At 48.9% G+C, this 19,528-nt stretch overlaps 1 protein-coding gene across 1 annotated transcript; it reads right to left on the bottom strand.

Annotated features, from left to right (window-relative positions):
- Window positions 1-765: 765 nt before the first annotated feature.
- nwd1 (NACHT and WD repeat domain containing 1) lies at window positions 766-17,262 on the bottom strand. The gene is made up of 19 exons (XM_085348609.1): window positions 17,130-17,262; window positions 15,315-15,400; window positions 13,794-13,910; window positions 13,175-13,529; window positions 11,781-13,080; window positions 11,367-11,570; window positions 11,090-11,243; window positions 10,627-10,744; window positions 10,278-10,442; window positions 10,007-10,204; window positions 9,796-9,918; window positions 3,705-3,904; window positions 3,356-3,622; window positions 2,844-2,934; window positions 2,624-2,772; window positions 2,203-2,476; window positions 1,541-2,097; window positions 1,331-1,436; window positions 766-1,076 (listed from the first exon to the last, which is right to left on the bottom strand). The coding sequence occupies exons 1-19, from the start codon at window positions 17,260-17,262 to the stop codon at window positions 766-768; spliced, it is 4,908 nt and encodes a 1,635-aa protein (XP_085204735.1).
- Between the last annotated feature and the right edge of the window lie 2,266 nt (window positions 17,263-19,528).

Raw genomic sequence — 19,528 nt, 5'->3', positions numbered from 1 at the left:
AAACTGCTCTAAATATTCATTGTTTTACAGTCACATAACCTGCTGCTGACTGAGCAGTCAAAGTACAAACAGCACACCAGTCAAGGCCCCTCGGCAGGCTTCCAAAAGTTAACCAATCGGTAGAAAGTGGACTTCTAGAAAGGAGGACCCTAAAGTGATGGGAGCGGCCTGTATCAGATAAACAAAGATTATTTTGAATTGTGACTCATGCACAGCTGCTCTACTGTGGAATAAAAATAAAGAGCAGTAAAGATATTTTCTCTGTATGCATTAGTTTACAGCTTTGTGTACCAAGATAATAATGATGACAGTGGTTGTGTCTGATTTGGATTCTTTAGAAAGAAGCAGGAAGTTTCTGGTCTCTTACGAGGAAACTGTACAAGCAGTTAAACCAGTGAAAGCACAAAAAGAACCAAACTGAATTATCAAATAATCAATATTTGCATATTTTAAATGAAAATCCTTCAGAAAAGTTGAATTTTTATATGAAACTGTCAGTCCTGCTGCAGACGGCTCAGCATCACAAAAACATGAAGCTTTTAAATCTTCAATGTGTAAAGAAAGGATTCACTCACTGTGTTTTCAACACTATAATCAGCTTCAGAGAAACTGAATGTTTGCAGTAATTCACAGGAGAACAAGCGTGTGCTGTACTGATTACATGTTTATTAAATATAATGATCAAATATTGGTAAATAACATTTTTTTTCCCCTCCTTGAACGGCCAGTGAAGGGTCCGGGAGCCGTGACTTGGGCCCTGCTGTCCTACAGCATGACACATGCAGAGGAGGGTTTGGCTTTGAACATGCCCACGAGGTTCAGGTTTAACTGGGTGGGGTTAAAGTCCTGCAGGTTGGATACGGAGGTCTGCGGTCCTTCCCGGTCCTTCTCCCTAGAGGTGACCCGGTACTGGGCCCTGAAACTCCTCACAGGGTTGTAGTCGGGCCCGATGTGGTCTGGACACCGAAACAGCTCTCTGATGATGGCGCCCTGCCGGGTTATGGCCACAAAGCCGTCCCTGAAGGTCACCATTCGGACAACGGGGGAGTAGACGTACTGAACGAAGAGCAGGTTTCCTGACGGGAGAAATGAATAAAGCTCAGTGGCTGGAATGATAGAACTGTTTATAAAATCCCAAAGGCCAAACTGTTGGAGAATCTTTTGTTTGCAGCTGACTGAACTCTAGAGAGTTGCAACCAGGACGGCTCAGACCTGGGAGTGGTCCAGGTGCAAAACTGCTGGTGCACGCTTCAGTGCTTGTCTGTATCCCAGATTTTTGCCTTTTTTAGCCCTAAAATCTAACTCTGCAGCCGAACACAAACATGCATACCTGATGCAACGTCCCAGACTTTGATGGTTCGGTCCTGAGACCCGGTGAAGATGAAGCGGTCGGTTTCAGAGAACGCAGCAGAGAGGACGCCCTCAAAGAGAAAGCCCTAAAAATGAGATGACAGAAGAAGAGACGGACCAAAGGCCCGACAGTGACATCGGCACAAGTCATCCATGCTCATACTCGCAGAGCGTTCCTTTGACCTCTCACCTTGTACTCCATGGTGTGGTCCAGGGCCAGCGGGTTCAGGGCCCACAGCCTCTGCACAGTGTCCTCGGAGCCCACCAGAGCATGAGCCCCCCGGTTACTGACCGTCACACAGGTCACTCCGCTGCGGTGAGGCTCCAAGTCGGAGACGTCGCCACCCCTGCCAAAGTCCCACAGCGTCACCTCCCCACAGCTCGTGCCGTACAGCAGCCTGCGGTCGGGAAGCAGGGCCATGGCGGACAGCGGGGCGTGGAGAAGGGGCAGTGCAAACTTCTTCAGAGGCCCCTCCACCGTGGGAAAGTTGTCCCTGGAAGCAATCTCGAACAGGCACACCGAGTCCTCGTAGGCCACCGCCAGGTGCTTCTCCTTGGTGCCGGCGGTGAGGCAGAGGACCCTGCAGAGGCTCTCCGGGGGGGGGATGCAAAGCGTCTCCTGAGGCAGGGCTAATGGGTAGATGAGGACGGTGCCACTCGTCAGGCCGCAGAGGAGGAGACGTTTGTTCTGAGCCAACTCCAGACAGGACACCTCGGAGGAGACGGGCAAACGCTCGCACACAGAACCTGCAGGGGGAACCAGCATAGACCTCAGGGGGCGTGACATCATTCTAATGTTTATTCTAATGTTTTCTAATGTTCTGTAAGTAGCCGCCACCTTTCACCTCTGACCTGTGTGGCTGTTCCAGCTCATGACCTCGGTATGGCTCTGCTGGTGGACATAGAAAACCTGATTGCCGTCTTTGGTGAGGGCAATGTGGGCGGAGTCTGCAGGAATGCGGATGGTAGGTTTGGTGCTGGCGTCGTACTTCAGGTTCCACAGCAGGATGGAAGAGGTGGCCGTCGAGGCCGAAACCACAAAGTCATTAAAGAGAAGCACACAGGTGACAGGGGCGTCCGCCCCACACAGAGAGTCCAACAGCGCCCCCGTGGTCACCGACCACACCTGTGAGAGAATAACAGTCTTTTCAGAATAAAATGAGCTGTAATTACAGAGAGACACTCTGTGGCTTCAGTCATCTTTATAAAATGCCCAATGTCTTCAGTGTTTTGAACTGAGTGAATCGGATCGTGCTTCCTGCTGGTTTCTTACTCGTACAAGTTGGTCTGCAGCTCCAGACACGAGCCGCCTGCCGTCTGAGGAGACACAGGCGGATAAAATGTCATCGTCGTGCTGGAGGTCAAGGAATCGGTCCAGAGAGTCGCCGAGGATGCTGAAGAGGCTCAGAGTGCACTCGCTGGCTGCGGACGACACAAAGAATCAGGATGCTTCTGTGCAGGTCCGAAGCACAGCGCTCAGCGCTCAGGCCTACCTGCTAACAGGGTTTTTTCATCTTCAGTGACTGAGAAGAAGGAAGGAAGCAGAGGAAACTCGCCAACAGTCTGTTTGCCTGTCCTGGAAATCTGCACGATAAAATGGCATCATCGTCGTCATTGTGGAAAGTAAAAGGAAAAAAAAGCTTTTTAGAGTGAATTCAGCTGCAGACCTGAGAGCGCCACTCAAAATATTTTAAATTCTTACACCACATTTACCTAACCTGTACAAACACAACCTTTTTAATTGTGATATATTAAATTTACATTTCCTTTTTATATTATGTATTTTATTGGATAACTATAATTATTGTGGCTTGTTTAATTGCATTTTCAGAAATGTATTAATATAGTCACATATTTATAGGCGTACATTTTTAAACCTTTAAAAACCTTAAAATCGTATAATTTTTGATCATTAATCTTGATTTTTAATGTTTTAATTTCATACTATTATAATTATTTCAGGTGTGTGTGTGTGTGTGTGAGAGAGAGAGAGAGACACACACACCTGGTGGAGGAATCCTCCTTTATACACAACAAACACTTTCTCACGTTTGGGGAGCATCAACGTGGTTACGACAGTCCGGTGCCTCACTGAGTTTTCCTGCGGAGTTTTCACCGTTAACTGAGTCCCGTAAACTGGGTGCGAGATCCTGACCCGACCGGAGTTGGACAGATAGACCACCGATTCTCCAAGAACCCCGAGAACCAACCAGACCTCATCGTCGCTGCTGTTCAGGTGAAGCTCCGCCCCATCCAGCTGCCACACCTTCACCTGAAGCAAGAGCAGAAGCGGGATCAGATATGACGAGAGACATTCGGCAGTGCGTGAACGAAGCTAGGCGCGGAGGCGGTACCTGTGTCCTGGTGTAAACGAAGAGCAGCTGCTCAGATAGGTGGAGGTGCACCGATGAAGGGATGGAGTCTATAGGCACTGCCTCCTCGATGCAGAAGAGCTGCTGGCCATTCATCAGGCTCCACCTCCTCAGTGAACCGTCAGCAGCCAATGAGAGGCAGTGGGCGGGGCTGCCGATCACCTTGACAGCCAAGATTGAAGCTATAAAACATACAGAAGGCATAATTATCACCTGTGTTCATCGCCTGGGCAAAGCTAAATGAAGACCCTGCAGCCCTTTTCTGGTTTCTACATGCTCAGTGTTTGCTAACCAATTCATCCCTGGAAATGGTTTTCTACAGAGGTTTGCTTGGCACGACTGTCACTACAGGGAGTGCAGAATTATTAGGCAAATTGTATTTTTGAGGAATAATTTTGTTATTGAACAACAACCATGTTCTCAATGAACCCAAAAAACTCATTAATATCAAAGCTGAATGTTTTTGGAAGTAGTTTTTAGTTTGTTTTTAGCTTTAGCTATTTTAGGGGGATATCTGTGTGTGCAGGTGACTATTACTGTGCATAATTATTAGGCAACTTAACAAAAAATAAATATATACCCATTTCAATTATTTATTTTTACCAGTGACACCAATATAACATCTCCACATTCACAAATATACATTTCTGACATTCAAAAACAAAACAAAAACAAATCAGCGACCAATATAGCCACCTTTCTTTGCAAGGACACTCAAAAGCCTGCCATCCATGGATTCTGTCAGTGTTTTGATCTGTTCACCATCAACATTGCGTGCAGCAGCAACCACAGCCTCCCAGACACTGTTCAGAGAAGTGTACTGTTTTCCCTCCTTGTAAATCTCACATTTGATGATGGACCACAGGTTCTCAATGGGGTTCAGATCAGGTGAACAAGGAGGCCATGTCATTAGTTTTTCTTCTTTTATACCCTTTCTTGCCAGCCACGCTGTGGAGTACTTGGACGCGTGTGATGGAGCATTGTCCTGCATGAAAATCATGTTTTTCTTGAAGGATGCAGACTTCTTCCTGTACCACTGCTTGAAGAAGGTGTCTTCCAGAAACTGGCAGTAGGACTGGGAGTTGAGCTTGACTCCATCCTCAACCTGAAAAGGCCCCACAAGCTCATCTTTGATGATACCAGCCCAAACCAGTACTCCACCTCCACCTTGCTGGCGTCTGAGTCGGACTGGAGCTCTCTGCCCTTTACCAATCCAGCCACGGGCCCATCCACCTGGCCCATCAAGACTCACTCTCATTTCATCAGTCCATAAAACCTTAGAAAAATCAGTCTTGAGATATTTCTTGGCCCAGTCTTGACGTTTCAGCTTGTGTGTCTTGTTCAGCGGTGGTCGTCTTTCAGCCTTTCTTACCTTGGCCATGTCTCTGAGTATTGCACACCTTGTGCTTTTGGGCACTCCAGTGATGTTGCAGCTCTGAAATATGGCCAAACTGGTGGCAAGTGGCATCTTGGCAGCTGCACGCTTGACTTTTCTCAGTTCATGGGAAGTTATTTGGCACCTTGGTTTTTCCACACGCTTCTTGCGACCCTGTTGACTATTTTGAATGAAACGCTTGATTGTTCGATGATCACGCTTCAGAAGCTTTGCAATTTTGAGACTGCTGCATCCCTCTGCAAGATATCTCACTATTTTTGACTTTTCTGAGCCTGTCAAGTCCTTCTTTTGACCCATTTTGCCAAAGGAAAGGAAGTTGCCTAATAATTATGCACACCTGATATAGGGTGTTGATGTCATTAGACCACACCCCTTCTCATTACAGAGATTCACATCACCTCCATTCATCCATCCATCCTCATCCGCTTTGTCCGGGGCCGGGTCGCGGGGGCAGCAGCCTAAGCAAAGAGGCCCAGACCTCCCTCTCCCCAGCCACCTCCTCCAGCTTATCCGGGGGAATACCAAGGCGTTCCCAGGCCAGCCGAGAGATATAATCTCTCCAGAGATCCTGTCCTGGGTCTGCCCCGGGGCCTCCTCCCGGTGGGACATGCCTGGAACACCTCACCCAGGAGGCGCCCAGGGGGGCATCCTTGTCAGATGCCCGAACCACCTCAGCTGGCTCCTTTCGATGTGGAGCAGCAGCTGCTCTACTCTGAGCCCCTCCCGGATGGCCGAACTTCTCACCCTATCTCTAAGGGAGAGGCCAGCCACCCTTCGGAGGAAGCTCATTTCTGCCGCTTGTATCCGCGATCTCGTTCTTTCGGTCACTACCCACAGCTCGTGGCCATAGGTGAGGGTAGGGATGTAGATCGACCGGTAAATTGAGAGCTTCGCTTTTACACTCAGCTCCCTCTTCACCACGACGGACCGGTATAGCGTCCGCATTACTGCAGCTGCAGCCCCAATCTGTCTGTCGATCTCCGGCTCCCTTCTCCCATCACTCGCGAACAAGACCCCGAGATACTTGAACTCCTCCACTTGGGGCAGGAACTCATCCCCGACCCGGAGTGGGCACTACACCCTTTTCCGGCTGAGAACCATGGCCTCAGATTTGGAGGTGCTGATCCTCATTCCCGCTGCTTCACACTCGGCTGCGAACCGTTCCAGTGCGAGCTGGAGGCCCTCACCCGATGAAGCCAACAGAACCACATCATCTGCAAAAATCAGAGATGAGATTCTGAGGCCACCAAAGCGAAAGCCCTCCGCCACTTGGCTGCGCCTAGAAATCCTGTCCATAAAAATTATGAACAGAACCGGAGACAAAGGGCAGCCCTGGCGGAGCCCATCACCCACCGGGAACGAGTCCGACTTATTGCCGGCAATGCAAACCAAGCTCTTGCAACGGTTGTATAGGGATCGAATGGCCCGTAGCAATGGGCCAGACACCCCATATTCCCGCAACACGGTCGAATGCCTTCTCCAAGTCCACAAAACACATGTAGACTGGTTGGGCAAACTCCCATGCACCCTCAAGTATCCTGGAGAGGATAAAGAGCTGGTCCAGTGTTCCGCGACCAGGACGAAAACCGCATTGTTCCTCCTGTATCCGAGGTTCGACTAACGGACGAACTCTCCTTTCCAGCACCCTGGCATAGACTTTCCCAGGGAGGCTGAGGAGTGTGATCCCCCTGTAGTTGGAACACACCCTCCGGTCCCCTTTCTTAAAGATGGGGACCACCACCCCGGTCTGCCAGTCCACAGGTACTGCCCCTGATCTCCACGCAACATTGCAGAGGCGTGTCAACCAGGACAGCCCTACAACGTCCAGAGCCTTCAGGAACTCGGGGCGGACCTCATCAACACCAGGGGCTCTGCCACCAAGGAGTTGTTTAACTGCCTCAGTGACCTCGCCCCCGGAAATTGGCGGGTCATTCCCCTCATCCCCAGACTCTGCTTCCTCCTCGGAAGACGTGTCAGTGGGATTAAGGAGGTCCTCGAAGTATTCCTTCCACCATCTGACAATTTTCTCAGTCGACGTCAGCAGCGCTCCGCCAGCACTATACACAGTGCAGGTAGAGCACCGCTTTCCCCTCCTGAGACGTCTGACGGTTTGCCAGAATCTCTTCGAGGCAGTCCGAAAGTCTTTTTCCATGGCCTCTCCGAACTCCTCCCACACCCGAGTTTTTGCTTCAGCCACTGCCCGAGCCGCATTCCGCTTGGCCTGTCGATACCTGTCGGCTGCCTCCGGAGTCCCACAGGCTAACCAAGCCCGATAGGACTCCTTCTTCAGCCTAGTGGCTCCCTTCACCTCTGGTGTCCACCATTTGGTTCGGGGATTACCACCACGGCAGGCACCAACCACCTTGCGGCCGCAGCTCAATGCAGCAGCTTCGGCAATGGAGACGCTGAACATGGTCCATTCGGACTCAATGTCCCCAGTCTCCCTCGGAATGCTGTTGAAGCTCTGCCAGAGGTGTGCGTTGAAGATCTCGCGGACTGGGGCCTCTGCTAGACGTTCCCAGCACACCCTCACTACGCGTTTAGGTGCACCAGGTCTGTCCAGCGTCTTCCCCCGCCACCTGATCCAACTCACCACCAGGTGGTGATCAGTTGACAGCTCAGCCCCTCTCTTTACCCGAGTGTCCAGAACATATGGTCGCAGGTCTGCTGATACGATTACAAAATCGATCATCGACCTACGGCCTAGAGCGTCCTGGTGCCACGTGCACTTATGGACACTCTTATGTTCGAACAGGGTGTTCGTTATGGCCAAACTGTGATTAGCACAGAAGTCCAATAACAGAGCACCGCTCGGGTTCAGATCAGGGAGGCCGTTCCTCCCAATCACGTCCCTCCAGGTCTCGCTGTCGTTACCCACGTGAGCATTGAAGTCTCCCAGCAGGACAACAGAGCACCCTCCAGCACCCCCCCCCCCCCCCCCCCGGGACTCTAAGAAGGCTGGGTACTCTGAACTGCCACTCGGCGCATAAGCGCAGATGACAGTCAGGACCCGTTCCACGACCCTAAGGCGCAGGGAACAAACCCTCTCGTCCACCGGGAAAAACCCCAACGTACCGGCAGCAAGCCGAGGGGATATTAGGATACCCACCCCAGCCTGCCGCCTCTCACCAAGGGCAACTCCAGACTGAGACAGAGTCCAGCCCCTCTCCAGGAGACTGGTTCCAGAGCCCAAGCCATGTGTAGAGGTGAGCCCGACTATATCTAGCCGGTACCTCTCAACCTCACGCACTAACTCAGGCTCCTTCCCCACCAGAGAGGTGACATTCCATGTCCCTATTGCCAGTCTTGGCAGCCGGGGGTCAGTCCGCCAGGGCCTCCGCTCCTGGCCGCCACCCGGCACACAATGCACCCGACCCCTATGGCGCCTCCTGCGGGTGGTGGGCCTGCGGGAGGATGGGCCCATGCCTCCTCTTCGGGCTGTGCCCGGCTGGGCCCCATGGACTAAGGCCCGGCCACCAGACGCTCGCCCTCGGGCACCCTCCCCGGGCCTGGCTCCAGGGCGAGGCCCCGGTAACCCTATCCCGGGCAGGGTAAACTGTTCCCTCGGTGTCCTTTTCATAAGGGTCTTATGAATCGCTCTTTGTCTGGTCCCTCACCCAGGGCCAATTTGCCATGGGAGACCCTACCAGGGGGCAAAAGCCCCCAGACAACATAGCCCCTGGGATCCCTGTGACACACAAACCCCTCCACCACGATAAGGTAGCGATTCATCACCTAATATGCTTAATTGGTAGCAGGCTTTCGAGCCTATACAGATTGGAGTAAGACAACATGCATGAAGAGTAAGACAACATGCATGAAGAGGATGATGTGGACAAAATACTCATTTGCCTAATAATTCTGCACTCCCTGTATTTGCATCACCCATGTGGTTCCTTACTGCAGAGCAAGTCGGACTGTAGACGGATCTAACAGGTGGGGTTTAGAGCTAGATGACGTGGAAGAAAACTGCATAAAACTCACTTATTTTTCGGAGGAAACAAGACAAAAACTGATTGTTAATGCTTTAACACTGACGTTTATCCCTCTGAAATTCAGCGTCAGTTCCTGTTTTTTTGTTTTGTTTATTTGTTGTTGTTTTTTTATTGATCAAATACCCACTCTGGGTTGGAGGAGTTTAAGTATCTGAGGTTCACAGCGAGGGGAGATGGAGCAGGAGATCGACAGGTGGATCAGCAAACCTGTGTGCTCAGAGTCGAGAAGTGCTATATATATATGAACCACTGAAAAAATAAGATCATGGACGCATGTGGTGGATATTAGCTTCCTCTGAAACGGGTCTGAGCTTGTAGTGCCGCTGGTCCCCCACATTGAAAGGAGGCAGGATGAGGTGAACTGTCTCCTAGGAGACGATGGGGCAGGCCCAGGACACGCCGGAGAGCCTGTGTCTCTGTCGGAGTCACTGCTGCCCTAAGACTAAAGAGCATAAATCAGATGAAGCCTGGACTTTTATCGGCTGAAGGGGGTTTGGCACAAAAAAATTTGAGTGCTCATATGGCTCTGCAACAGATCCCATGAGTTACCTGTCTGTGTTTAAGACAGGTAAGTAAACAAGCCTTTAACAGTTACCTTCATCCTGCTGTACAAACGTGGAGCGGGAGGAAGACACCCTGTGTTCTATCGTTCAGTCAGCTGTGTGTTCTGGGCCAGACTCACCTGTGTGTCCCAGCAAGGTGTGGACAAGCTGCTTGTCAAGCATGCTCCAAACCTCCACCACGCCGTCATCTGACCCCGCAACTAGGAGCCTCAACACCACGCTGATGTCCATGCAGACAACACCTGCAAAAATGTCACAGAGTCAGGCTGCTGAATGAGTCAAAGCAAAAACCGAATTAAACCAAATTAAACCAAAAACGCATCATCTGACCTCCCCGCAGCACACTTAGCGTGTGCTGCAGCGCCCCCCCTGGCTGCTGCAGGAAGCTGCTCCTTGGGATGAGAATCGGATCCGGATACTTCAGTAACCACTCCTCGCACTGGCTACACAGCCGCCCAATCACAGTGGGGAAGGCGGAGTTGAGCGAGGACAGTCGGGCCAACAGCTCGGAGTAAAACAAAGACACTTCTGCGGCAAGAGAGAAGACTGTAAAACTTTAACATGACATGTGACTGTGAGCCAGTGAACACATCTAACTGACCCATGTGTCCCTCCAGGAAGCATAAGCTGGGTTTCATCAGGACCAGAGCATCTCGTATCAGTCCAGTCTCTGTGCAGTCCATGTACTTGGAGCACTGGTCCAGGTCATGGATCACAGATGAGACACCACACAGCCGGCTCTTAATGAACAGCCACTCAGCACAGCCTGCAAACACACAGAGGTAAATTGGGAGCAGTGGAGACACACAGAGGTGAACGGAGAACAGTGGAGATACACAGAGGTAAACCAGGTGTAGTTGAAACACTGACACACTTTAGTTTGGTCTCAGCTGAGAATAGTGGGAGTGAGCGGGACCCACATGCCCCTTTCCCCCTGTGTTGTGTCTTACTAATAACTTCCTGTCGAAGCTCCTCCCACAGACCACTGTGCAGCAGGTGGTAGGGCAGCTCCTGCAGCTTCCTGATGTTAGCCAATCCTGGAGCAAACCACAGCGGCTGGGGCGGGACCTGTGACAGCATAGGATCAATCAAAATGCACCATGGACGCAAAAAACTATTTCCACAGATTGTTTAGGCTTGGTCAGATCACACATTTATATTTTTATCAAACTTACCAACGACTCATAAATCATGGATCATGAACCTGATCTGATATGGCAGCTTTCACAAACTGCAAGCTCGCTCCTATGTGTTTTTGCATTCTCATAAACTCATTAATTAAGAGTTTATGAGAATGCATCAGTTTGGAGGAAGATGTAATGACACACTAATTTCCTTATATTCATGAGTACACTATCCTTTTTTTAAATTAAATAACCTCACAAAACAACTAACTGACCCCTGATTTTGTACCTTTCTGTCAGACAGCAGCAGTGAGAGACCCGGCAGAGACGCTGGCCTCAGTTTCCCTGACCACCGACCCAGGAAGTACTCTGCCAGGATCCTCAAACTTCGCCCCCGCCGCTCTGACCTCAGATAATGTGCTGAGACCGCCTCGGACAGACGCCTAAACACAAACAGTTTTCATTTCAATTTCAGCTGGTTGCCAGATGTAGATTTAGTTGTTGTTGTTTTTTTTATTTATGATTGATTTGTCTGCTCCGATCAATCATTTCTCAGATTTTCTTACTTGTTGTTGAAGGCGATGGTGGCGACTCCATCAGTCCAGCGCTCCTCCAGGTGGTCCTCAAGGTCCCGCCTTAGCCGCGCCCACAGGAGGGGCGGCAGCCGGATCAGTGAGGGAATCGGAGGAAGGGAGTACCGGTACACCTCACTGATGACATCATCATCCAGGGACATGACATCACGCAACTCAGCCTCCAGCAGACCCTCCCTGTGGAGTCAAGTGATCAAATGATGAGATTTTTGTGTGTTTTGGTTGTTTTCTGGCTTTCTGAGTTCAGACTTTTAGAAACACTGATCACCTTTTTGTGATCAATCAATCATGTTCTCAGTATTAATCGATGGATAAATCCAAACTGAAACAGTGGCGATCTTATGTGGTGATCTGACGTTCGTCAGAAAGGTGTGACCATATCCTCACCTTGCTAGAGTGATGTACCCCAAAGCCCCGCCCACCAGCTCCTTCCCGTGTTTTTCCTCCAGCCTAAGGAAGAGGTGTGACATCATTTCCTGAGTGCTGGTACCCAGACGCAGCTCTGTCAGTGGCGTGAAGGACATCCAGCGTTTGGCGACAGACAGGATGAGTTTGAGGTGGAGTGGGCAGCCAGATGACTCAACAGTTTGCAGCACAGCGCTACTCTGCTCGCACGTCAGCGTCCGCTGAGACGCTCGCAGGTCTGACTCTATGATGCGTTCACCTTCCTCGCAAGACAAACGCTCTGCCTCAAAGAAGCTTCCCAGAGACTCCAACTTAAACCGCATGTTAGCAAATGCCTCGCTGTTGGTTTCCATGGAGACAACCACATGGACGTTGGGCGGGAGGTCAACAGGCAACCAGCGGAGCTTGTGAGCGTGATGTTGGTCTGCAAGCTGCTCCACAGAGTCCAGGACGATGACCAGACCACTGCCCTGCTGGGAAACCTGCTCAAGAACATCCCAGAAGAATCGCAGCAGCTCCAAGTGAGTGGAGACCGTCAGCGGTGAGGGCGGAGCCAGACCAGAAGCCAAACACACCTGTGTGCAGATGCTGTGGAGGACGTGGTCAATGTCAGGTTTTTGAGGGTGGCAAGCTGCGAGCAGCCTGATCACCACCACTGCCCTGGCCTCCAGTACACCACGCATCTCCTGGGCCAGTTTGCACAGCACCGCCGTCTTCCCCATCCCGGCGCCACCATGAACCACCAGCGGCCTGTGGCGGACATTACTGGACTCCCACATGGCAAGGCACAGCTTCCCCAGCAGCCCCTCCCTGCCATGGAAACCTCTGCAAAGCTCAGCAGTGATGGCAATGTGGCGCCTTGCCTCCGTGACCACCAACCCGTCCATCTTCTCCTCTTCCTCGGTGGTTCCCCACATCTTCCTCCGGCCCAGTGAATCCATCGCTGCGCCAATCCGAGCCTTCATCTGTGAGACAAACTGCTCGCAGACGCTGTCCAGGTACTGAGCATGCTCCTTGCACTTCGGATTTATGCTTCCTCTGCTCAGCTCCACAGAGTGCAGGTTGAGGATCTTCTGTGACTTGACGAAGAGCCGTGTCTTCAGCCCGGCGAGGAGTCCCTGAGCTTCGGCATCCAGCAGGCCGTCGCCGGTCACATCCATGAACTTGGCAAAACGTTTGGGCCCCTCCCTGGACTTCTGACGGGGAATCTCACGAACGAAGAGCAGAGCAGATGATTCATAGTCATTCTGCCACAAACCACGCTCAAACTCCCGCTCTGTGACTGTGGGCAAGAAGAACCAGAAAACACTGAGAAAACAGAGACAACAGAGGGCGACCTGAGTGGCGAGCTGGGCATGGTGTCCGCGAGCTTTCACCTGATGTGTAGAACCGTTGTTTCTCCTCGGCTGTGATCTCGCCGGTGTCCTCGGCGTCAGTGGCTGCAGATCGAAGTAGTCGCAGTAGCCGAGTCTCTGCTAGGCGCCATGACAGGACATCTTTGTCGTGCTGCTTCCCGCTCTCAGGCCGAAGGTCAATGTAATGAGGGAAGTGAGCTATGATTGGCTGAAGGACATAGGTGGGTGGGACAGCATTGCTGTCTTTTTTAAACCACTGGTTAAGTGTCTTAATGCCTTCTGGGTTTTTGGAGAGTTTGGACAGAAGAGCGTCAAAGAGTTTCTCTGGAATGAGGCGAGGAAGAGCTCGGTGGCCGTACCGGTTCCCCAGCAGAGCCTTCAGAGCCAAGAAACAGGAAAATAAAAAGAAGAAGAATGAGTGCACAATTCAGATCCAAAAGAACTGTGGCCTCAGCTTCAGCTCTATGTGTACTTATAATCCACACGTAAACTAAAAAAAATTAAAGTCAAGAAAGAAATAGAGACATTTCAATTCCACTAAACACACATAAAATGTTAATAAAAATAAACATAGTGCTCATTTGTGGCTGAAGTCCAACCTTAACCTTTGACCCGGTGACGAAGAGGACAAAGCACTCACAACGAACGTTGGACCAGCTGACATCTGCTCGCAGCGCTGGATCTCCTCCAGGAAGACCTCACAGGCCTCGTGGTCTCCTGACGGGACGTTTCGGATCCCCCAGCGTAGATCCACAACCTGAAGAGGAAGTGACCTCATTCAACTTTAAGCAGGTATAAACCTCCACTCAGGCAGCTCACAGCAGTTCAGGAGGGAGATGCGTGGTCAATGGGTTAAATGTGGAGTCCTGAAGCCCTGCACCTGCTCATGGGTCATTTGTTATTCATGGGGTGTGTTTTGGTTGTTTTGGTATTGTGACGCACCAACCAGGAAGTGAACTGTCCCAGTTTAGAGCTCACAGCCAGGATTTTATGCTTCACCGTGTTTAGGCAGTAAAAACTTTTCAGCTGGGTTCAGGAAAGGATCGTGCTTTGGGTTAAGATAGTGTGATAGGAGGCGAGGGTCCACTTTGGACTGAGGTATTTGTTTCACCTCGTCAGGTTTGATGGGACGGTTGCCACATGCAGCAAGGAGGGTTCCTACCAACAGACCGGGCCAGTTAAGCTATTATTTTTAATCTGTTTGAATAAGTCTTCATGTATAGATGATCCTTTCCTGCCTAATTTCAGGCTAGAAATCCTGATAAACAGTGTTGGTGGTTAACTTGGAGTGGTCCTTGTTTGCTGCCGCGTCCACGGTGGAGCCTTTGTGACTGTCGAGTAGGGTTTGTAATAATTTAAGTAAAGGAGCTGCAAATTTCTGATTTCATACTAAAGACTAGGTTGGACGTTTTATGATAACGTTTATTGAACTCTATTTCAAATAAAGATTTTGTTTTGAAGTTTTTGGTTGTTTGGTAATTTTTGACCTCTGAACACTGGACTAGACTGGTTTAACAAAGGTAGTGACAGTGTTAGCTGTTTAAGTTTTATTATGCTCCTTCATAGCAGGAACCCTCACGGCCTCTACTCGCTCATATTACCTGGTGCTTCATGTCAGCCCACCAAAGGGCACCTTATGTGTAACTAACACCTCAGCAGCTTTCACATAACTGACCCTGAGACACATTAACTGTCCCAGTTTGGTAACACCGGCAGAAAAGCTGGCATTTCCTGTGTGAGGAAAATCTGCTCCTGCCAATCACTGAGACTTTGTTGCCATAGCTACTAAAATACCGCTGATGTCAGCGGTTCTTTGGCACCAGTCTATTTCACATGGATACAGGTCATTTATGTTGATCATTTCTGCCTTGGTCAGTGGAAAAGACCATGGAGAAAACATGCCACATAGGCAGAAACTGAAAAAAGAGACGTGAACACAAAGATGATCAAATCTAAGTGAAAAAGGAAAGAAAACATGAAGGTAACAAACCGGTCCAGCAGGTGAAAGAGGAGGAACAAAGTGGGCAGAAAACTGGGGGAAAACGCACGCATGTTAGGAGACTTGATTTCAAAATAAAACAGGAAAGGAGTAGAAATGGTCAAACCCTCATGAATGACAGTTACACATGAGGTTTAATGAGCACAACACGTGTGAACTGACCTCGAACACCAAGCCAAGCCCGCAGCAGAAGGACCGGACTTCTGGGTAAGCTTTCTCCAGCAGAGCCTTCCTCTCGCTGCTCATATCTGACCACAGATCAGAGAAACTGTCAATCACACGTGGCGCTCAGAGCACAACCAATCAGAGCGTCTGAGCTGGCTTCACATCAAGTTAAGACTGAACAGAAGAGCAAAGAAAGTCTCAGTTGAGAGTTTCAGTGAATGAACCTGGAGCAGAGACGAACCTTCACTCTGAGATCTGATCTGGACAAGTGTACAGGAAGTCGAGCTCAGAACTAAGAATGACACTTTGATCCACATCTGGACTCTTTATCATCATGAGCGTAGACAACACATCTGACATTAAAACATCACAACAGATCAAACTGCAGAATAAAAGTGGAAGACATCGTCCCGATGTTCTGACCCGGATCCAGAGGAGCAGAGCGAGATACAAAGTTTCAACCTGCTCCACTTTCACTGTGTTTGACATTTAGCTGATTTTGTGAGATATCTGAAAATATAAGCCTGCATGGTTTGAGCGCTCTCTGGCTGAAACCATGCAGTTTGAGCCGGAAGAAACTGCTCCCTGACCAAAAATAAAGTCTGTATCACACCAACTCTCAGCAGTCTTTACACAACAAGGTCAAACGCAATCTAACGACTTCCCATCTACAGTGGGTACGGAAAGTATTCAGACCCCCTGGTATTTAGGCCCTGTCACAACCCTAATCCGGTTGTGAGGGGGTATACGTTAGTCGTCGATGCTGCTAGAACTTTGGCTAATGCATCACCCAGCTTGCGACAAACCACTCACGGAGCATCAGGGGCTCAATAAGTCTACCTTGAAAATTTTGACTGACACAATTGCCAAGTGGATTAGTTTAGAACACGTGCTTTACATAGCTTTGGTTCCTCGTTTCAAGGACTTGAAGTGCCTCCTCAAGAGTGACAGAGAGAGAGAGTGGATAAATGTTTACAAGTTTTGTTAACATGAATGTGCAATGTGATAGTTCAGTTTTTCTTTTTTAATAAATCTGCAAAAATGTCAGAAAAACTGTATTTCTGTCAATATCAGGTGCAGTGTGCACGTTAATGAGAAAAAATGAGCTTAAATGATTTTTAGCACATGGCTGCATTATAACGAAGAGTGGAAAATTTAAGGGTGTCTGAATACTTTCCGTACCCACTGTATATTTGTTCAAACTGTGTGCATTACATGGACATGACACTTCATTACGTGGACACTTCAAAGGCATTTCAGCCTTTTTACTACCAAAAAACAAGCACAGGAAATGCTCCATCGCCAGTGTATGAAATGGTTAAAGCACCTTTCTGCTCAGCTCCATGCTTCTTTTTTTCCCACTTGATTAGATTAACTCTGCATGATCAGAATAATCGTATTCATCCTATAAAGACGTGATTTGATGACATCAGCTCATTACAGAAGCAGAAAAGCAGTTTTCAGGTCAGTCTGAGGCTCCTCAGTTTGTCTCATTATTTCAGCTTCAGCAGCATCTGACCCAGCAGAATAACTCTGTAGCCTTTGACCTGTATTTTCTGGAGAACAGTTATCAGTTATAGTCAGTTATGTTTGAAAGTGCTGCAGAATCAGATCCAGACTGATGGAGCTGGAGAAAAATAGATCTGTGAAAGTTCTGCAGCTGTTCATCATTCTGGTTTAACGATGAAGAGCAGCTGCAGAGCTCTTCATCATTAAACCAGTTCCAGCTTTGATGGGATTTCATGTTTGAGCTTCAAACTGGTGCTGAGCAGCATGCGTAGGTTCGCTCTGAGCCCACAGAGGTAATCTGACCTGTGAACGTGGAGCTGATGAACACTCGGATCATGTTGCTCTTCGTCCTCTGAGCGCCGTCTGTGCATCCTCTCAGCACGTCTTGCGGGCCGATCTCTCCTCCTCTTCCTTCTGTCGGACTCTGTGCCATCATCCACAGCCTGGAACTGGTCGTCCTCCTCTCCTTCTCCTGGCGTCTGAGGCTCCTCGGCTGCGCTCCAGCCTGTTTGTTCCCTCAGAGAGCTTCCTCCAGGACAACCATCCTCCCACCTGAGCTGCAGGTGTGCCCACAGAGTGGCGTCAGTGTTGCTGCGCTCATGTTAAACTGGAAGATCTGCCAAACAAAACACCCTTACTACTCTTCTGCTCTGACTCAGAGTTCATAATGATGTTTACTGCAGATCATTCTAATAAAATCACAGTTGATCTTGCTAACAGGAGCATGCGGCCATTTAACCTCCTGACAAACTCCAACAGGAGGCGTTGGAGAAAGGACGACAAGACGTGCATTTCCCTGGGGTCGCATCGGGAAGGACGTCCAGTGTAAAACTGATCAGATTGAAATGCCCGGGGGGGGCTGACAGTAGCATCAGTGAGGTCATTTTAGTGCCTGATGTTAATTTGCCCTCAAGTGTTTACCCCAAGTGCAAATACCAACATCAAGTAAACAGCATGAAAACCTTACTTTTAGTTACTCACGCCACCTGGATGTTGTCTGATGTTTTTGTAAGTACTCTATAATTCCTGTAATATGAAAGCTCAGCTGGGCAGGGGTTCAGCTTCAGTCGTACAACTCATTTTAACTAGTTTTAAAAATAAAATATAAAAAGAAAAATAAATAAATATGACCGGTCAAAGTCAAACTGGCTGAAAGGTTTTTTAAACAATGTCTTTTTTATTAAGAGGTTTCCTTTTATACACATAAGCATCAACATATATATTATACATATAAACAGAAAGAAAAGAGAAGGATTACAGATGATCTGTACATTAAGGTTAAGTAGTACATTTAAGCTGTGAAATGAGTTCAGAAATGTATCTTCGGCTGTGAAATAAAAGGAAAGAAGAAAAAAGGGAAACAAAGAGAAAAATATAAACAAATGTATAATATATCCCAAAGTAACATAATCCCTGCAAAACAATCCCATTCATTCCCACCCAGGTCACTGCCTGCACTCGCACACTGCATTTCCACACCTGACTTAAGAGAGTTTGCTGAAAAATTCTTATAGATTTTGAAAAGCATCAAGGAAGGGTCCCCACATTTTTTGAAATTTCCCAGCGGAGTTCTGAAGTGAGTGTCTTATCTTGGCTGAAAGGTTTCACAGAAAATAAATATTTGCTTTGGTAGATGGACTCGGCCCTTCATACGACATGCCTCATTCACATGAGTTCATGCAAACACTTTATATCTAACAGTCTGATGAATGCATCGGACAGCTGCTCAGGGTCAGTGTCTTGCTTGTATTTGGCATACAGACTGAGGCACCCAGGGATTGACCCACCAACCTTGTGATTCGCAGACAACCTGCTCTTTGAATCTGTAAGGAAATGTTTATTTGTGGATTGCATGAATTCAGTTTGTCATCAGCTGGATATTAAACTCATTGTTAGTTTCAGGCTGTGTTGACATGGAATCAATGTTTTCATGTAAAAATTAAAGCTATTAAAGAACTGAGAGGATTTTCAAGAATCCCATAATGTTCCTCTCTGTGGGCTCTGCTCCCACAGAGATTGGCTCACCTGCTCAGGCGTTAAAGTGAGCTCACCCGTGTTTACTAAGCCGGGGCGCTCAGGGGCCGCCGCTCACAGCTGCAGCTCACGCTAATTATGTGCCAGAAGAACAATGATAACGAGAAAAACAAAGGTGGGCGGTCGCAGAGCGGCATGAGCCTGAGCCAACTACCTTCAAACCTAAACGTGTGCAAAGTGATGAGTACCTCACGATCAGTCTCTATGGCTTCACTTCCTTCACCTGTTGGCTGTTTAAGTGGTTCTTTGGCACTGCTGCATTAAGCATCAACCAGCCCAGCAGGTCAAAATCTGATTTATATGCACGTTGCTGTAAAAACGATGGAAATCAAGTTTCAGAGCTTTTTCAGTGTTTCATGTAAAACCCAAACATTAAAGTCTTGATGTGAGCAGTCTGGCAGAGTGAGCAGTTCAGAGTGAGAGCAGCTCTGAGAGCATCGTCTGCACTCGGAGGAGTTTCCTGGTCGGATGTAACCTCCTCAGAGAGCTCTGATTGTAAAAAAAACAGCCCGAAGGTGAAAATGGAGAACAAACAGTTGATCCAATGTAAACACGAACCTGTCGGGGTTTGGATCCCCTCCTGCAGGCGCCCGAGTTCATAAAGCAGAAAGAAGTAGCAGCTGTTTACTGCTCTGCTGCAGGCTGAAAGTCAGCAGTTTGACTACTTA

This window comes from Diplotaxodon limnothrissa, linkage group LG23 (assembly GCF_057381915.1).
Source record: "Diplotaxodon limnothrissa isolate DT_005_m linkage group LG23, D_limnothrissa_male_GT1.1, whole genome shotgun sequence".
In the NCBI taxonomy this organism is placed as follows: Eukaryota; Metazoa; Chordata; class Actinopteri; order Cichliformes; family Cichlidae; genus Diplotaxodon; species Diplotaxodon limnothrissa.
The sequence above is the reverse complement of the archived record's forward strand: the minus strand, read 5'-3'. Positions and strand labels throughout refer to the sequence as shown.